At 42.2% G+C, this 20949-nt stretch overlaps 1 protein-coding gene across 5 annotated transcripts in view; it reads left to right on the top strand.

Moving 5' to 3' along the window:
• The window catches only part of GSG1L (GSG1 like), an 84472-nt gene that overhangs the window by 11517 nt on the left and 52006 nt on the right, over positions 1–20949 (top strand). For 4 of the 5 annotated variants that reach the window (XR_012625201.1, XR_012625202.1, XM_074840407.1 and 1 more), the window contains exon 2: positions 5086–5133. The exons of the other annotated variant lie outside the window; for it this stretch is intronic. Coding sequence is in view for 2 of the 4 variants with exons in the window: in XM_074840407.1 (XP_074696508.1) it covers positions 5086–5133 (48 nt within the window). In the remaining 2 variants the exon portion in view is untranslated. The remainder of the gene's footprint in view (positions 1–5085; positions 5134–20949) is intronic. 5 annotated transcript variants of the gene reach the window in all.

Below are 20949 nucleotides of genomic sequence, written 5' to 3' on the forward strand. Positions count from 1 at the left end.
AGAGTGTTACTAAAAGGGAATGCTGTTTAAATGAAATTTAATCATTTAAATTTCCATCAGAACTGTACTTTTGAACTCGTAAAATTTTATGCAGAGTAAGTGAATACAGACAGCTTTTTCTTTTTTTTTTTTTTTGAGATGAAAAGCAACGTTAAAACAGAGATCCTTCTTTCAGTCAGAACTACCAGATTTATTTCGAGTCGAATTATTTAACTAGAATATTTTGAAACCATGTAGTTGGAAGACATACAAACTAGGATTTTTTAGAGATGTTTTTATTTTGCTGCCCTGATTATTAATGAGACATTTGTCACTGTCTTAGAGAGAAAAGAACTCAGGAATGCAGGACCAATAAGTATTATCCAGGACATCAACTTCTGGTCCTTGTTTTGCAATAGCCATGTTAGAAGCTTAGAATATTGTCTTAAAGCCTATGCTTTTTTGGGTGTGTTTTCTGCCCTCTTCCCAATTTCCAATCCAGAGTATACCAATTTCCACAGAGTATACCAGTTTACTGAGGTATACTCTGGACAAATCCAACCACTGTTGTGCAGTGTGGGGTCCTGAAGACAGGAGCAAACAAACCATACATTTTAGACAACTGGTGGAAGAAACAGTAGAGTACATGTGGGTCTCACAAAGGCTTAACGTCAGAGTGATTCCCATATGCACATTGAGCTTGGAAGTACATCTGTGTTCTATAGTTTAGACCCAATCTATGTGCACCTTGACCTGCCTTTCCAGCTGCCCTATATAGCTCGCTAATTGCTCCCTAGTGTCTTCCATAGACCCACAGAAGAACGTCAGCCTGCATCCACTTTGGAAGCTGCAGCTAGGCACATCTGGGCTGTTGCAATGGAGTTTCACTGTGCCCACAACAAGGTATGCAGAGCATAACAGTGAAAGTAGCCCAGAGCCTGGGAGCCAGTGAACCGTGCAGACCTGGTGGCTCTATGGGACGTCTTTGTCTTAATTTTCTGGCAGGATTGAATTTGAGGGATTTGAAAAAGCCACTTCTCTTGCTTAGCTTTTTCTTCCAAACTATTGTTCAGGCTAGGGAGGTACAGATGTCTCTGAACTCTGCCTGAGGAAGGTAAGAGGAACAAGCATTTGCCTCCAGCACAGAGTCCCAGGTGTCCACAGTGTGTGTGGCACTCTGAAGTAGGACTCTTCAGTGGAGAAGGTAAGAGAGCAGCCCCACTACCTCCACGTGCTAGGGAAAGGGAGGTGTCTGGGCAACTGGCCTACCTGAGGTGACAAGGACACATGGGTGACCCCTCCACCATATGCAAACTGCTTGTCAGCAATGTCCTGCAGTTGAGTTTGATGTTCCCTAGCAAATTACAAAACCACATAGATATACACATATGCAGGATTAGATTAATTAATTAACATTAATTAGAGAAAAGCACATACAGATTTTGGGCTATTGCTGGTACTCAGTCCTATGGGCCCCTATGACCCATGTTCCCTTCTCGGGAAGCCCAGCAGAGACACAACTGAGCCCGTGCTGAGCCAGTCTGGTTACGAGGGAATGTATTTGCAAGGGCTTGTATAGATGATGTTTCTATCTCACCCTCAGGAAGCCATAGAAGAAGCCAGTACCAAGTGCTTTGCTCTTATTGATGTTTAGGTGGTTGGTCAGTCCTTTCTCCTCAGCCTCCAGTAGCTCCCTGACACTGCTGAGCTCCAGAGAGCTTCACATGCACTGTATATGGCCATTGCTCCTGCATGGAAGTGGAGAGTATTCAAGCCAGGTCACATGTCTTCTTATGTGAGTTATGTGCATGAGAGATCACTCCTTGGCTTTCTCCTCTGTCAGAATCACTGCCACAACTGGGTGAAGGCATGACTGTCAGGGGGATGAATCCTAGACACTGTTCTTGTTGCATCTGTAAACAGCCCTTTCTATATTCTCTAAAGGCTCTTCAGGAGCCTGGTTATGAGGAGAAGTTGCATCTGGAAAAGGGCAGCACAGCAGGATAAACTCTGCCAAGTCTAAAATTAAACTTAAGAGGGCTTAAGAGATCAGTTATACAAGATACCCAAAAATAACTTAGAATAAATCCTAAGAGGAACAGTGAAAGCACTGCTGACATCTTCAGTTCTCAGTGATATGCATGTCTGCATGTTGAAGTATGAATGTGGTCTATAAATACCACCAGTGGTTACCACTGAAAATGGAGATGGGGTTTCCAGTGCTCCAGCAACAGGAACAACATGGGGAAGTGTTCATCAGGAACTGTTTGTGCAGTTCCTGCCACAACTTTTAGCAGTAAGACAGGCACAACTGAGATACCAGCTGCTGAAAGTGAAGTGACCTCCTCCCAGGCTCCAAGCTACAGTCATTCTCTGTGCTATGGCTGCAGAAGGACTTTTTCTGGACACTCCAGCATTTTTTGTCCATATTATTTAAACTAGAGGCCTCAGCCACAGCGAGGTCTCCTGGGAGAGATGGTGTTTTGGGCAAGCTGATTTGAGGGAGGACGAGGATGCACATTCCTCCAAATAATGTGTGATCACACTCTATATCTGTCCTGCAGACAAGGCACCTGCAGCCAAACACTATGGTACCGTCAGCTTCCTCAGTACCCATGCATGTCAGAAAGGCTTCGTACCTTGCCACGTATCTGAAAGGCACCATGTATCTCCAGCTCTCAGAATAGCCTGTGCAGTTTCTGTAGTAGCAAATGCCATTCCCCTTCGGCTGTTTTGGGTTAACATGCTAGAGTGTCAGGTATTTCTTAAAGGTTTCCAGTAATACGGCTTCAGATTCACTGCAAGCACAGGTGAGAGATGACTGAGTGCTAGCCAGTTAGCTTGAAGCCAGGTTAAAATAAAACTGTGATAAAAGTAATAGCTTACATCTGGAAAAAAACCCACCACAAAACCAAACCAAACCAAAACCACAGATCCATATGGTTAGACTGAAAAATCCTGCTTAATCTGCTTATACTGAGTCCAAATCTAATGGCCACTCCCCCTATATTCCCTTGATCTTATGTCAATGCATTCCTGACACACCTCAAGCCCTAAAACTCAGAGTCTCTGGATGAGAATGATTCTTACTTACAGCACAATATCTTTTATAGTCCACCTATTTCTCTGGACTTCTTGGTCAGGGGCCTAAAGAACACCATGTGTGAAAAGAAGTTGAGGAACCTGGGCTTGTTCAAGTTGCTACAAATAGAGAAAGGATGACTACAAAGATGATAGACCAACTAGAGAAGTTCAGGTTGGGTATAAGGAAACACTTCTCCAGAAGGGTGGTGCAGCCCTGGGACCAGAGGAGAGAAACTCTATCTTTGGGGTCACTAAATAATGGGTATCACTATCCTTGAAGTATTTCAAGATATGGCTAGGAAAAATCAGAGCTGACCTGATCAGATGTTAGTGATAGTCCTGCTCTGAACAGGAGGCTGGACAAGAGACCTGCAAGGTCCCATCAACACAACGCTTCTGGGGGGCTGTGATTTCTGTGATCCATCAGTTTTCTTTCAGTCTGTCTGTTCCCAAACCTAATAACTTACTCATCTGACATTCCTTCTGCGCAAACATAGACCTCTTTGGAAGCAGAGATGGTGCTTTGATAAGTCAAGTGTCACTTCCTTTTCTTGACTGCCCTCTTGACGGTGCCTGGATTCGCAGAGTAGAAATCCTTCCCCCTGCCATGGAGATATTGAAACTTTTATTTCAATGTCAAGTGAACCATTTCTTTTATAGCAACTTACACATAAATGAACAGACTACGTACACAACACTTTTTCGCATAGGTTTAAAATGGCAAAAAGTAAATAAAAAGTGGTAATAATAGCATTATAATAATAGATTGTTATTTCAGCACAGCTATCATTTGAATGGTTACATTTATCTCAGTCCCACCAGCAAAGACACCAGAGAGATTCACATTTTGTATTGGTTTGCACATATAATTATTTATAACTAAAAAAAAAATTGCACACTGACTTCAAGAACATCACTACAGCATTTCACTGTTTATTCTTTTTTTAATGGCTCACATTTTCTAAATCAGTCTTTTGACTGTGCAATTAAAATTGAGCAAAACTAGTAAAAAAACCTACTCCTATAGTTGTCTTTGCATCAATTAAAGTCTTAAAGGGCAAAATGGATTCATCTCCATTACCTCTGGCAGGCATGCTGGGCTCTGATTCCTTGAGGCAGGCAGACTACTGGTCACCTTGGAACATATCATATTGAAGGAAATACATACACTTGGTGGGCGGATGCACCTAGAGCCCAGGAATTATTTTATAACCTCTGAGTTTTTTAAGAAGTAAAAAGAAAGGTCAAAACATCCACCCTTAAGATACATTTCCTGCCCAGAAGCAATAAGCTTCTCAAAAATGCCTGCGAAAACGGAGGTGGAGTCCTAAACAGAGAAAATTTAATTTACAATGATAAATGGATGCAGCAGCCACAAAGCAGAGGGAGTGGCACAGGGCTGTGATGGTCATAGCAAGGCATCTGCCTACTTTTTAAACCATTTTTTTAAATGCTATGCAATTGCTTATCTTGCTTTGTGCTTCAGGTTTTGTCTGTCCTAGTCACATGTGTCGTATCTATCTACTGAGACATCTGTGCCCATGGCAATGCTTTCTGGCACTGGGAGGTTCGGTCACACTGTGGTGGGGCACGGGCATTGTCCTGATGAGAAGAAGGAAGGCAAAAGAGTTGGTGAAAGAGGCCTGTGGTCTCCCAGCGCTACCCCTCCAAAGTGTGTTGCACTGTGTCACTCCATCTGGAGCGCAACACGGTCCCTGGCCTTGGGAACGAGCATCACTGACCCAGCAGGGACCCAACCATCAGAGAGAACAGTTTTCTTTACTAACTGTATTTCATACACCTGATGAAGCAACTGTAATCCTAAGGGAGAGTCCAGCCTTGTGAGCACAGTGTTTTTGGCCCAGGAGGGAGGCACAGGTAAAAGTTTGCTCTCTGTGTGAGACAAGGTAGTGGTCCTGTAGAGACTCAGGTGGGAGCGATGGCAGAAACACCAGTCAGAAAGAGGAGGCAGAGCAAAACCAATCAACTTCTGTCTCCTAAAATAATCCTTTTCTTTTAAAGGTGAAAAATGTCGAAGTTTTATTGACCTTGCCCCGGCTTCTGAAAAAGGTAAGACAAGAAAGGCTTCTTCCCATTTTACAGATTGCATCAGTATTGTTTCTTGTCATACTTCAGTGCCAGGGGAAACATTACTGACTAAGCACACAAGGACCTACATGTCAGATTACACACAACAAGGTGAAATAAATGCCAAGGGTTTAAGACAGCAGTTTGCTCAGTTTATGCAGATCTGTCATTTCTCTGATGCATTTTCTCTTCATGCAGCTGAATTTTTTTCCAAGAAAATAAAGATTTATATTGTAATACAGACATTTCCCTTCTTCCTCTAGTGAGGAAGGACATGCTGCATGGTTTCCTCAGGCCATGAAGACATTCATGGTCAGAAAACTGCAGTCACAGTACCAAATGTCTCTTTGTGAGAGGGAATCATCTAGGTGTTTGTTTGTTTGTTTGATTTACCCTTGGAAAAAAAAGTATATTCAAGTGCACAGAGGCAGGCTGTAAAGGTTTTCTTTACTCTGGTATTGGAGTTGTAAATTCTCAATAGCAGCTTAACCCATATTTCAAAATAGTATTTATCGGGGAAAAAAAGAATAGCGTTCACTTAACAAACTAGGCAGCTGAGCCCATCCTGTTCCCTGCTCTGCCCACAGCTGAGGAGGTGAAGGAGCCTCACAGTGTACTTCACACTAACAATGGCCTTCTGGAGTATCCGAAGGACAGATGAAATTTCATGGTACAAAGAAACAATATATTTTGTTAGAGCACTTGAGACAATCACAAAATCTTTTGGGCATATGGTACCTTCATCAGGTCTGACAGAGAGGCAGTAAGTGGTGTAAGGAACAATTGTTCTTAGTTTGTCTGAATTGCTGATCAGCTGGACAAATTGAAAGAGAAGGGCAATTACCATTAATAAAGCAATGGGGTATTTCAGTGAGAGACCTAGTAATAGAGACAGTCTCTGTGAAATTCATTCTAAGTAAACCTAAATAAATTATGCACATAAGGGAAGAACAATCCTGGGATTACTGCCACTAATGGGCTCTGAGTTAAATTTTACACACACAAATGGGACCTTGGGGCATAACTGTGCTTATGAAACCACTAGCTCAATACTCAGCAGCGGTCAAAAAACAAACTATCTGTGAGAAAGCATTAGCAAAGGACTTGAGAAGAGAGCAGACAGTAGCCTGTCACATGAGGACTGTATACATCTGAAAGCCTCACCTTTATATAAAACATAGTGTGGTATTTTGTCCTTTTTAGTCCAACTCACAGAATGGCAGCAAGGATAACCAGAGCTCTGGAAGGTTCTGTACAAGGTCGAGACTAAGACTCTTCAGCCTGAAGGAGAGACTTGTGAGAGGAGATATGATGGACGTTGATAAATATGTAAGAGGAACTGAAAAGGCAACCTGGGGAATGGTAGTTCACTGCTTTTCCCAGCACAAGGACTAGTGGGCATTGCATGACACCTCCAGGAGACAGACTCAAAACAAGCACAATCTGTCTGTTATAAAGGCAATGGGATGTTTCTGTGCTTTATCCACTTTTTGTGAAAGTTCATTATGGTGCATAATGCTTGGCTGCATCACCCACACACTTTCCAAAACAGCATTTAGTGCTTTACTTTAAGTATTTCTTTTGGTTGTGTGAAACGCTGTCAGCAATTTTTTTTTTTTTTCAGTAGAATTTTAGAGTTGCTGCACAGTGTCAGTGTATATTTCTAGACCATTCTATTTTTCCTTTTTGAGGAAGGAAGGCTCTTTTGTGGTATAAAGAAAATGGTATCTATTTCTGAAGTCTTTCCATGGAGTTGTAAGGCATATTGACAGAAAGAGAGGGAAAAGCTCTGTCAGAGATGGAGAGTGCTGACCTTCTGACTCATAAACAAAACCAGGATAAATTCCACAGCTGTGGATCAAGTTGGACACCGCAACGCAGTTAATCAGAATTTTTCACCATCAGTTGTATACTGTCCAGAGATAATTTCACCGCATTTGAAGAGAAAATCGTGTGTCAGTAATGCTCAACTTACTTCCACAGCAGAATTCTTTAACTTCTTGAATTAATCTACTCTTTTCCAGTTGGAAAGAACTTCCTACTCTTTTAATTTCTTCATCCCCCCACTCAGCATTGACTTTAATCATCAGAGGCCTGTCAGCTACTCAGTTACACCCAGTGCTGGAACAGACTCTTGATTCTTCTTCCAAGTAAATGAGATAAGTGGATATCAAAATCTGAGTTATAGATATTGTGGTTTTCAGAGTCCATTGTGTAACTAGGAATTTTTGGACAAAATTTATCTTCACAATGAGACTTCAGCTTATACAGTTTCTGTACATATTCTTAGCATCACTTACCAGTAAAAATGGTTGTTCAAGGTTTTGGTTATCTAAAATGACTCCATGAGTACATGTTCCGTTACTGCAACTGAGACTCAGGCTTTACAAAGTTTTCTTTTCAGTTGGTTTTCTCTGATCCAAAGAAGACCTCTATCCAACCAACTTCTAAGCTAAATACAGGCCGTTGAACTAGAAGACTGTTCTTCCACTTAAGACATGCTAAAAGGAAGCCTAAGAACAAACTTAGTCTAGTTGTACAGCCAGTCTCTTCTAGAGTCCATCACCAATTAACAGCAAGTCAGTATAAAACTCCTTCATAATATTTAAAGCCTTCTTAGCATAGAAAAGCTAATCACCAAAACCCACAGTAAAATAAAACCTCTATGGTGAGGCCTAGCTACATCCTTACCACAAATCTTGCATTCATAAATGAAAATGTTTCTTATTCTTACTGTAAAAATGCAATAGCTTATGCTTGAACTTCCTATCTTTAATCCATTTGTGCTGATCTGCAGTGTAGCTGGATACTACATCCCTGATCAGTTATTATACCCTTTGCATATATTGCACCAATGACATCTACTAAAAGGAGGCAGCAAAATTTGGGGCAAACAGACCCACAGTATGGTATAAATAAGCATTTGCAACCCACACTAGGAGAGCTCTTCCCTGCATTTAAGGCAGCTGCCAACAATCTGTCAGAACCTTGTAAGCCTAACATTGAATTTATTAGCTATTGCTGGTTGTTAGTGCCAAATCTGCTTAACAAAATCAGCTTGGTGATGGTAGATAATAACTAGAAAAAAACATGTTCTGTGTCCACAAATATTTCTTATGGCAGTTTCCATTCGCTATTGATAAAGGACAATAAAGCAATAGCTGGTTACATTGGCCAGAACTTTTAATGGGCTTTCACAGAGCAGATGTTGTTGGGTCCCATGAAGTGCGCTATTTTCTAATTTTCATCACAGATGTGAGTAGTAAGAGAGCAAGTATTTCCAAAAGAATTTGGAAGGAAACTGCCACAGTAGGCTGGACCTGATCTTCCATTTCTGAATTGCTCCTGGGATTTTCTCCACAAAACTTAATCAAAGTTTTGTTCCTGCTGAGTATTTTGATGTCTGAGGAAAAAAAGGATAACCTGTTTAGTGAGGGACACTTATGTGTTACACTGAAAAGTACACTCCGTTTTCAGCTACTTGGTCTATTTTTGAATGCAGCTTGCAGCTTTCCTCTCCCTCCAGAACAGTCAGGCTGGGACATGCTCCACCACTCTCCTCCTCTCATCACAACTTTTGGGTGCACCTTCCAGCTCCCCTTTCCCATTGCTTCAAATCTGTGCCCAATAGGACTTCCAAGAGGCTGTGGAGGATATATTCAAAAGGAAGAAACTAAGGCCAAATATTATGTCTGGAAACCGTGGCACCACAATGGAAAGCAGAAGGTAGCAATATGTCCCATCAAATGATCTGATAGATTCTCTGACTAGCATAATACCACAGCCTCATACATATACAGGACTGTTCCTCCCTCTGCCTAGAACTGTGTGGGGATTTGAACTCCCGCATCCTTCTATAAATGCACAAATGTCAGCTGTCAACCATAGTGAGAGCCGGAGAATGAGGAGTCATGACCAGCCAAACTCCTTGTGTAAGTGAAGGCTGGGATGTATTCAGTGGAAATCAGTGGGAAGCAGCATTTGTGCTGAAAGAACTTTGCTGAGGGAGAGCGAGGGTTTGAAGGCAATGTGGTGCCCCAAGAGTTTTCAGGATGGTGTTCACTGGGGCTGTGACTCAGGCACTTTCCAAGCACCTGGAGTGCCTGCGGCACGTACTGAAGTGAGGTGCTTGGCCTGAGGAGTACTGTTGGGAAGTTGCTTCAGGAACAGGCTCAAAGGTCAGTGTTGGCTCAAAATTTAAAGATGGCCACACCAACATAGAACAGGATTCACAGGACTAACTCTTTACAGGTATGGTGCAATCTGATCTAAGTTACTCTAATGCTCTGTAGGACCTCATTTGCTTCAGCTGTGATATCTATAGAATAATACCCATCATGAATGGCAAAGCAGCAGGTCATCAGCAACTGCCTATATTGCAGTGCTTTTTACTCATTTATAGAGAAGTTCACATGCATAAAATAAACAGGACTTTTTGGAGACCATGGAGGTTGAAGCAAGGCAAAACCTTGCAGAAGGAAAATGTTCATTGCTAGTGAGCATTTAACAGTCCAAAATGTTACAGGGGACTTTTAAAATTAGAGACTGTACTGGCAGAGGTAGATGTCTTCTGCATGTCCTCTACACAGCTCATGATGATGATGCATCCTGTAGAGATAAAGCAATAAAAATTCTACATTGTCTAAAAAGTAGCTGGCAAAACTAAGATAGCACATGGCAAACAGCAAATAATCAAATAAAGTCTCACCTAAACACAGCACGGAAAAAGACAGCTGAGCCAAATCTATACATGCTTCTAAGCCAGCACTACAACAGCAATTAATGAGAAGAGAAACTAGATGCCTGATTTTAATGGATACTGACATAATAGGTGTACCAGAAATTTGATGGGAGAAAGATAATTAGTGGGACAATAATGTCTTGGTACTGATTACACTGAAAGACAAAGCAGATGTCATGTACTAAAGCTGAATCAGAATAACAAGGTAATGTCATTAATGAGCAACACAATCTCTATGGATAGATTCCATGCTCAGATAAAAACTACAGAATTATATTAGTGATCACCCATTAGGATGGCTTACAGTACCAGGGTTAAACTTAATATCAGAGAAGGCATAAGGACAGAAAACAAAACAGTAGGAGCAGACTTCAAAACCCCATGCACAGACTGAGAAAACATCGTGGTCGGTATGATGGAGAGACTAAAATTTGGACAAACATTATGAGCATGCAGAAATTAGTTGGGAAACTTGTAACTCTTGACTTATTCCTGAGTGATGTGGGGATCTTCGTTCAAAATGTAAGTAGTAAGGTACCTTGTATCCATGACTAACAGAGAGAGATTCAGCATCCTTGCAGAAGCAATAAAAGTTTTTTTAAAAAGTTGTGAAGAAGGGAATGCCATAAAAACAAGAGCTGATTAAAACAAATTAAAGGTTCTGCCAAAAGGATAAATATTAGGATTGTTATAGGAAATAAAGAATAAACAAAAAAGTCACCATGCCACCACATGTATTCATCGTGTACCCACCCACAGCACGCTGTGTGTACCTCTCATCCCTCCCCTGCTAGCTCCAGCTCAAAAAAAAATTTGATAAAATGTAGAGGTGGAGAGAAGAGTTTCACAGGGTCAAAGATATGGGATGCTTTTTTGTTTGAGAAGGACAACACAGAACAGATTTGAGACTGGAAAGGACACAAATGAAACTCGTAACAGCCAAGTTAAAAAACAAGCCTCCTTTTTTATGTACTGGGTAGCTAGCTGTTCCTGAGAAGAAAAAAACGGGATAGATTTTCTAAAAGGACCACTTAGAGACCTGCATCCAGTGAAAAGAAGTGTGATTGGGTCTCCCCACAAGAATTGTATACTTTCCAAAACAGTCTCTACTGTCTGCTTGAATATCTCGTACTCTGTTTGTGTTATTCTTAGTATATCTGCAATAGGCTGTATACATACCGACGCAGACAAGTACCTGTGCACTTGAATTAGGAGAGTTATGATTAAGTATGAAGGAAAAAAATATGTTACTAACATTTTGTCTGTTTTCTTATACACCTATTATGAATCACTGAAGTTATTTTTAAAAGATAATTAGATATACAAAGATGAAACCATACTTAATAGCAGAATTCAAGCTAAATACCTAATTCCTAAAAGGAAGCAATAGTCTTGCTTTTTATGGTGGTGATGCCAAAGACATGGAGAACTCTGCTTCTCTGCTGTGGGCATGGCTACTAGCCTGAAGGTCTGAACATAATTCATTTCTCAGCCCAGTGCTGAGAGTGGAAGTACACCACAGGCCCTGCACTCTAGGTCTTCAAAGAGAAACATTTAACCCAAATATTAAGGCATATGGGATATTCCTGATTTAGAGTATTTTTCATAGTCTTTTCCACTATATTACTCTACTTGCTATATTACTACTGCGCTAGGAAAAAGATATTATAGGCACAAAGATCTTCCACAGTCTGCTCAGTATCTTACACAGGATTAAATTCAGAACCAAGCTCAATGTCAGAACCATAAAAAGTCATAGAAAACACATCATCATGTAGAAGAGAATCATTTTATGATTCACAGCTACACTTCACCTTTCAAACTAAACTGATGAAGGACTAAAGCTAAACAAAATCAAAACAGCTGGCATTTCTTCTCTCACCTAAGCAGTTCCGGGTATTTATCATACAGTGTCTCGTGGTTTGCAAACTGCAGTCTCTTGTCTGCGTACCAGCCCTTTAGCTGTCTTGACTGTCTTATTTGTTTTACAATAACAGGTAGTTTTAGGTATCTCAGATGGCTTTTAGGATCATGAGCTTACTTTGTTTTGGAGGAACGTCTCTCATAGCTCTGTGGTCTACTTCTCCCAGTTTTTTTACACTGCAGCACAAGAGTGGCAGGCAGATGGTCTGATATTATGAGACTACATTAACCAACAGACGGGCTGACTGCTCAGAGCTGAGTCCCTTCGCCAGCCACAACAGCATGCTCAATGTTTATTCCTTTCACCATTTTTTATTGATCACTCCAATATTTCTGGCTTGTAATTCCCAGTATTGGAGCAGCAGAGATGAGCAAATAACTCAAAAACCATTAGAATGCAACCAGAAGAGAAAGCGTGAGATTTACATGGCCCTTTCAAGCTTACTTTAATGTTCTTCCCAAACAAGATGCGCAACATTTCTCAATGTGTACCCATTTGTATATTTTTTTTCCTTTCTTGCACTGAACATGAAGAGGAGAGATTAAAATGAGATCCAGGTGTCAGTTCCAACATAGTGGCTAAGTCTGGAAAAGCAGAGCAATGACAGCCCAAGTCAAGAAACATCAAGACAACAAATATAAACCAGGAAGAACAAAGCAGACAGGACCAAAAATGCAGAGAGAATGCCATTCTACATAGGTAAACAGAATATCTCAAAAATCAGTAGTGCAAGAAAACCAAACACCCATTAGGTCTATGGAGCACTCACCATGAAAACCAGCACCTACTACATGTTTTGAAGCTGCCAGTGCACTCACAGCATCATGTTACTAGCTCTGGAATTGAGTATTAAAGAAATAACCAGATTTTGCCTAATGCGGCAGACCACCGTGTGGGTGCCACAGGCTATGGATGGTCAGCATTTTTCTGAGAAACAGATCTTGATAAGGAATAAGGAGCAATCTCTGCTCCCTTTTGCTTCCTTTCCCAGGAAGGGCCTGCCCCCAATTTTTCAGTTACTAAGAAGTTCTGGGTCCCTCACACACTGTTTAGGTCTAACACAGTACCTTACAGAGAGGACTTTAGAGTTTCATCATCAAAAAACAAACCAAGGGGAAGGACCCATTCCCATCTAGCACACAGGTGCTTTCCCCACCATCTCCAATGCAAGTGTTACGTTGATAAAGCAGGGCATACAGACCTGAGGCTGTCAAAGGCAAGTGAGCATAACTTTTTGTTGCTGGTAACATAAACAAGGGTAACAACTCCCCCATCTCCCTGACTGCTGCAGCATGCACAGAGACCAAGAAGAATAGCGAAATATTTTTGCACTGAGAAGGAACAACAACTGCACCATGGCTTCCTCCATGCAAATTCACACCACCTAAAACCAAGCTTTGCCCTCATACATGGTTCTTTTCCTCCCACATTGGATGACATCTACCTACTCAACTTGTCAGAGCCTCTTGTGGTTTCCCTGTGTTGTTCAGCAGTTCAGGGATCTTGGGGACAACGACTGTGAACCATGGGCTAACAGGAGCACTTTGCTCCTCAAGTAACAGCATCAGTGTCTGGGGCTAGCAGCAATGCCAATGAGGAGGTAAGAAGGATGCACACTCTCCAGAACAGTGTTGCTTGGACACTGACGGCTCTTCAGCTGCTCAACAACGCAGCACCCAGCTTGTCCTTCGAGTGCAGTGCTGTGGATTCCATCTCAGTCAGGTGCTATCATCTCAATAGTTATTTAGGAGCACACATTGCTCAGCTCCACTGTTTCTAGCATATAGAAGTTTTTTGTCATATGATGAACTGTGATGTAGAAAAAACCCCAAAGCCTCTATCTTGCTTCTATCAGAATTTCTCAGACAGATCAAGGTTGAATTGACAGAGGAGTGACTTGAGGTGATGTCTCATTGTAGCTCAGATGGACTCCGGCTATCAGAGCAGATGAGTTATGAGGAATGTGGCAAGTATAAACCTTTCCGAGATCCTTTTGCTGCCTGCACCATTGTCCAGTCTGATTACTTGCTCAGGGACAGCATGGCACCGTGTGACAGTTCAAATGAGGCTGCTTTGGTCAGATCCTTGAACTCATCAGCCAGGAGGGCAGTTCTGCTATTAGAAGGGCTGGTGAGCAGCAACCACAGATCATCTTCAGCAGGGAGCAGAGTCTGAGGCAGTAGGTGTTTCTAAGGAGGATGAAATCCCACTGAGGCATTCCGAATATGAGTTTACCCCAATTTAGGAAGCTAATTTTCTGTCTGAAAGGGCCCTCAGAAATCAATACAGACTCTGGACTATTGCTTCTTGGTCACTGCTCAGGGAATGCTGGGGCTTTCAGCAGGCAGCATCGCATGGCTTGGCAGGTAATACATTCATTTATCTTTTTTTTTTATGCTGGAATAATTTTCAAGCCACTAGCCAAAACGCATGACTAACATTTTCATGCACACAATTCCTGCCTATGCTGCATATAACATAGTTAACATGACTCAGCAATCTCCTTCAGGAATAGCAATATGATTTTCCCAGAAGAGATCCTTTACGAGCAAACAGCTCATGTTTATGGATTAAAAATGCTTTGAACTCTAACAGCAATTTCTCTGTTGGCCACCTCTTCAGTGTTGCCTTGAGAACATGTACTAATATTGGATCTTTGACAGTCATTTTCACGACCTGACCAGCCTGGAGAAGGAGCCAGGAGGGAATTGCAATATCGTTATTTCATCTGGAGATAGGACCTCACAATCTGGCATCAGAAGCTGTTGGCATAGTGAGCTGGCACCAAAAATCAACTTTTCTGATTTGCCAACAAGTATGCATAAAACTCCATGGCTGCATGTGAATGTAGGTGGTAGGAGGTATAGATGTGTATTTAGACTCTCTAGAACTGGTTTGTCAGCTGTATTAATCTCAAAAATTCAACAGCGGTTGAAATTGTGGAACTTTGTGATTCCAGAAACAGCAGCAAATGCTTCATTATCATCCTGCCCATAACCCCATTCAGATGGTATCCAAGTTCTTGGTATTTCAGTCCAAATTTCTAACAAGCCTGAGAATGGCTTTACTAATGCAACAGAGGCCAACTAAGAATCATCTTTGCATGTTGTGGGGAAGGAGCATAGAGGATCGTGTCAGTAATTTCTTTACATTCTTGAGGTCAGTTTACCAAGGTGCTCTCACAGAAAAGTTGGAGTCAGCAACTGTTGTTTTTTTGTGACAGGAAATTGCAGTGGATTTGAACAAAGAATACTTGATGTTTTGATATGTATTTCACTCACGGTACTGTGAATGGTCCTTAGTGCTTCTTACTCCAAAGGAAAAAGGCCAGATGCATACCAACAGAATAAACTGTGACAACAGCAGCTACCTCAGTTTCACATTTATACTTCTTAACTTAGATACCAAACAGTCAAAATCAGCTCAAAACTCCTGGAAGTCATTAACCACGTTGTTCTTTGGATTCCTTAATGAGGAATTCACTGAAATGTGGTACAATGCCTCGAATTCTTCTAAGCAGAATTTCTATGACTTTTTTCAGAATTTCTATTTCAAAGGAAACTCAGCATTGGAAATTCCTGCTGCAGAGGGCTCCTTGGTGAGAGGTAATAGTGTGTTCATTTACAGTGCCTTCCCTGGTGATCGGGGCTGGCTTGAAATAAATTCAAGTTTTGCAAAGAACTTTTGAGCCCTGAGACTCATTGCAAGCTGAGGTAAAGCTTCTTTACCTCACTGTCAGAAAAATATTCCATTTGTTTAATTCATTCAGAACTGTCTGCAACATCCCTTTGTTAACACGTTGTCTCTGACAGATGCACTTAACTATATCACCAGCTTTGCAGAAACGCACTCAGGATCTATGAATCTTCTTTCAAAATGTTGATGCTGCCCTCCACTGTCTGACAGAAATACAAGGGACTGATCTTGTTAGATGGTTCATGATGTACTTGAGTTCCTAAAATTTCAGTGATCATGTGGGTAACAGTTAGCTTTTCAGTTACAATGAAGAGTTTGTTCATGTCACTTGGGGTTGCTGGAAAATGAATTTCCTTGGTGTGTAGCAATGCTGATGCAGTGGCTAAGTCCATGAGGAGGTGGTACTGATGTTTTTCACCATGGACTCCACAGAGAATACAATCTCTTAGCACGTTGTTGAGGAAATAACAACGGCTTAGAGACAAGAAGAGGTTCAGTAATGTCCTGGCTAGTTTACTGATCTTGCAAAATCAGAATCTCTGGACAATGACAGAAGCACAAATGAAAAATATGCTTTCAGTGGGGCTATGTTTTCATTTTAGGCAAAGCTGGTGATCATATAGAGTGCAACCTGTCTTGAGATCAGATGATGTGAAGGTGATATGATTTCTTCTGAGGTGGGAGTCCTATGATATAATTTGACTTACGTGAAATTTTTCGGTGAGTCCCAGCTTTGCCATCTCAAGTTCCAGGTGAGAAGCTCAGCCCAGGTCCTGTACTTCCAGTACTTTCACTTTGCAAGGAGGTGGTCCTGAAGGTGGTGACCCCTTTACCTCCAGAAACAGCTTCACAATCTTGGTGTTCAGCTTCAGAACAACACCACCTGTGACATACAGCATAATATCTGTGTGCCAGGAGCAAAGATCCAAAGTGGCCCACAGCACACAAAAGTATCATTGTCAGCAACACTGTTGAGGATGTGATTGGTGGTGTAGAAGCATCAGAGTCAAAAATGGCAGGATAAGGTGTATTAGAATAGCAGGTGTTGATGGTACCAAGATTAGTGGGTCATCAAGATCCTAGTGCCCATCTACCTGCGGCTTCTCAGACACCAGGTTGGAAGGTACAGGACAACAAGTAAATCATGATCTGTAACAGAGATGGAACAGAGCAGCAAGACAGATCACTGTCAGCTCCTACCCAAGACAAAAAGGGACATGCAAACCTGTCACATTTTTGCTAACCTACAGAAAGCCCAGAAGACGTGAGGAGGCCTCAACAGCTGGCATCCTCTGTATTATTTCAGGGAATCCCTGAATGATTGACTGTGTCTTGGTGCTTGCGTGCTGGATGGACTCCTTGCACATACTCATGCTTGTGAGGATGTGTGTACAGGAGTGTGAATGAAATCAGTTTTGATTTAGTTTTGCTTTAAAGTAAAAGACCTTCCTTTCCTAGGAGGTCTCACATTGCTGCCACAATGTCACAGCATTATTTCCTACAAGGTGAGCAGGGATGACACACCATCTGACAAATGCTGCACATACTGAGGAGGAGGCAGGTCAGAACCTGAAATATTTCTGCATTAACAAGAAACATCTTTGGCATAACAGGCGCATCCCAGCTGAGCTCTGTACACAAACTCACAGCACCTTCTCTGCACACATAACAGCCAGTTTGATGAGCAGGTAAGGAAGAAGTATGAACAGGACAAAGGCCAAAAAATGAGAGAAAGCTGGTGATTTATAAGAATACAGACCCTCAGGTACAGGCCATCCAGTTAGGAGTCTCCAAAGGAATCAAGTGCTGACTCTTCTGAAGGAAAGATTTCTCACAGCAGCTGAGTTAGGCCAGACAAATCCCTGGAGCAGAGGACACAGGCTGGTGGGAAAGACATACAGAAAAGGTGACAGCAGAGAAGACAGGGAAGGAGAAATATCCTCTGGAGACCTTCCTCCCTGTCACCTGGAATGACTGAGGTCTCCTCAAGAAAAGGAGCTCTCTACTTTGCAGGAAGGAAGCTGTAAGAGATTGTAAGTGGAAGTAAGTGATGCCAAGTGACTGCCTCATGAATCTCATGTTGAGAGAAGAGCAGTGGGAGATCACTTCACCATCAGCACAGAATAGAAAGACACTGTCTCCTGAATTAATAACCTGAATCAACTGTTCTGCTTCTGGCAACCACAGAAAGATGCAAAATCCAGATATAGCTTGCATTTTCTAGATGATATTATTTCAGATGAAATTCAGAATCAAAGCAGGCAGGACAGTACATACTCGGACATATGCAAACACTACATGTGTGGTTTACCTTCCCCTACATCACATTTACAGAAGGCACAGAGCAGATATTCGGTGTACACCATGAAATATCGATATTGGGCCCAATGCCACTTAACATATTCGTAAGTGATCTGGGTGATGGGATCAAGTGTACCCTGATGAAGTTTGCTGACGATACCAAACTGGGTGAGGAAGCGGACACCTCAAAAGGAAGAGCCACCCTGCAGGAAGACCTGCATAGGCTGGAAGAGTGGGCTGACAAGAACCTTATGAAGTTCAACACGGGCAAGTGTAAGGTCTTGCACTTGGGAAAACATCATCCAGGAGTGCAGCACAGGCTGGGATCTACCTGGCTGGGGAGCAGCTCTGCGGAAAGGGACCTGGGGATCCCAGTGGACAACAGGCTCAACATGAGTGAACAGGGTGCTGCAGCGGCAAAGAAAGCCAACGGGATGCTGGGTTGCATCAACAAGGGCATCGCCAGAAGAGATAAAGAAGTCATTATCCCACTTGACTCTGCAGTTGTCAGGCCACACCTGGAACACTGTGTTCAGTTTTGGTTCCCACTGTACAAAAAAGCTGTGGCCAGGCTGGAGAGGGTCCAGAGGAGGGCCACAAAGATGACCAGGGGACTGGGAAGCCGTGTGAGGAAAGGCTGAGAGAACTGGGTCTGTTCAGCCTTGAAAAGAGGAGGCTTAGGGGAGACCTCATCACCATGTTCCAGTATTTAAAGGGTGGCTACAAAGAAGACGACGACTCCCTTTTTATAAGGAGTCACATGGAAAAGACGAAAGGTAATGGGTACAGGTGACTCCTGGGGAGATTCTGATTGGACAGAAGAGGAAAATTTTTCACAATGAGAACAATCAGCCAATGGAATGATCTCCCCAAGGAAGTGGTGGATTCTCCAACATTGGACACTTTTAAGATTCGGCTGGACAGGGTGCTGGGCCATCTTGTCTAGACCGTGCTTTCGCCAAGAAAGGTTGGACCAGATGATCCTTGAGGTCCCTTCCAACCTGGGATTTTATCATTCTATGATTCTATAAGACATAAGAGTTAGACATAGACTACTTTTCCAGATAGGAACAGGGTCCAAAAAAGAGGAAAAAATTGCCTATGCCTTCCACTGGAAACTCACCCAGTCTTTGTGTTTCATTGGAAAAAGGTTTCACCAGACACCAAACTCATGTCTCATTGAGCTGTTCATCAAAGTTGAAACATAGTTCAAAGTTGAACGTAGTTCAACTCTGTTTCTTCTCCAGTTATCCCTACCCCAGCTAACTTCCTCCCTCCACCTGCTCCCCCAGCACGTCAGGTCGAACAACTGTGAAATTAAAAAATCATAGGATGATTTAGGGTGGAAGGAGCCTCTGGAGCCTTTAGTCCTAGCCCCTGTTGAAAGCATGTCCATTAGATCCAGCTGCTCAGGTCCATGAGAGTAATCCCACAGCCTCACTGGGCCCCTCTTCCAGTGTTTGAGCACCTTTTTGCTTCGCTCAGCCTGGAATTTCTTACGTTACAGATTTTGTCTTGTTAAATTTCATACAGTTGATGATTTCCCAGCACTCAAATCTGCCTCTCTACTCTCGAGGGACTCAACATCTCCTCCTAATTTAGTATCATCAGCAAACTTTCTTAGCGTGCGCTCAACTCCTGTGTCCAGGTCACTGATAAAAACATTCAGAAGAATTGGCCCTAAATTTGAGCCCTTAGGAACACCACTAGTGACTGGCCACCAGCCTGATGTTACCCCATCGACTACAACTCTTTGAGCTCCACTCTTCATCCAGTTGAGCACCCAAGGAAGTACAAGACACAGCCACCCCACAGTCTGGAGCTGCAGTCACTACTACAACACTGCCCTTGTGTGTAGATACCAGCAGTGAGTATCCTCAAGAGTTGAAACAGGGCAATAAACATTTGGGCAGACATGTTGTATATTACTCTTTCAAATTTGGGCTGAAACATTTATGAATTAGAACTCGTTAGTCAGGGCTCTCTGCTGCCTCAGTATATAGGTCAAGTTTACATAATCTGATTCTTTCCAACTCAAACCATTTCAACATTCTCTTGTCATAGAAACTTCTATGTGTGAGAAAATGAGGCAAAACCCCCTCTTAATCCTGTTGTATCACAGCACAACACCCTTGCTGTCTCTCATTCATATTTCTTTTTGGAAGAGTGTGCCAGTTGCCCTGATACCAAATTGACTAATAGGAGTGAGACAAACAGCTGTTTGCTGTTGATAGATGCAATATTACAGATACAGACACTGTGGGAAATTAAAAGGTCTATTTATTACTATCTCTGTAGTATTGTTTAAAAACTCAAAAGGTCAGATACAGTGGCAACAACAAATAACAGATATTAATTAGATGCAATTATAAAGACAAGTTCCCAGACAAAATATGAGCTGGGATCAACCCGGTCATTAAGAGGACACTCAAATATTTTGTAAAAGTGAGTCTGCATATCTGGTTTGGTAAGCTCAACTATAGGCACTATCACACATACGTTCTTACAGTGAGGAGAGAATGTATTAATATAAGTGAAGCCTGTAGCAGTCTCTATGGTTACAGCTAACATTTTCTAATATAAGCCATTGTCTTCAGATGCTTAACTTTCCATGTTTCAACTGCTTAGGCTGAAATTTTCCATCACCACTTATTGTTTCCAGGTGAATTCTCTAGCAATCAGGTTAGCAAATGTACTGAAGAATTCTAGCAGATTCTCATGCTGAAACAGCAATCGGAAATTTGGCAGGGACTCAATATTATCATCTGTTACCATCCTCTCAAATTTACCCCATGGCTTGGTGACTTTAAAAGGCTCAGCAGATCCTGCTAGAGGTTTAGTGCTGAAATTCCCACAGGTGACATCTACAGTGGATGGCTCAGTCTCAGCCAGCCACTACCAAACGCGACCAGACCCACTGACCTGTGCACAACCCCAAAGTCCTGCAGAACATGCAGCTCAAACAGGGCACATCAACTCTGCCCTTCTGCTGAGGGATTGTACCTAGGGGCTGAGAAAAGAGAAAGCAGTCCAAATTTTCTATCTGCAGCTCTTCAGCTGAGTATGTTATAAATAACTGGCTGCACCCCACCTGTATTCTGGCAGTTTTCATATTAGTCCCAGTGACAGAGACCCA

This window comes from Strix aluco, chromosome 15 (genome assembly GCF_031877795.1).
Source record: "Strix aluco isolate bStrAlu1 chromosome 15, bStrAlu1.hap1, whole genome shotgun sequence".
NCBI classification, from domain to species: domain Eukaryota; kingdom Metazoa; phylum Chordata; class Aves; order Strigiformes; family Strigidae; genus Strix; species Strix aluco.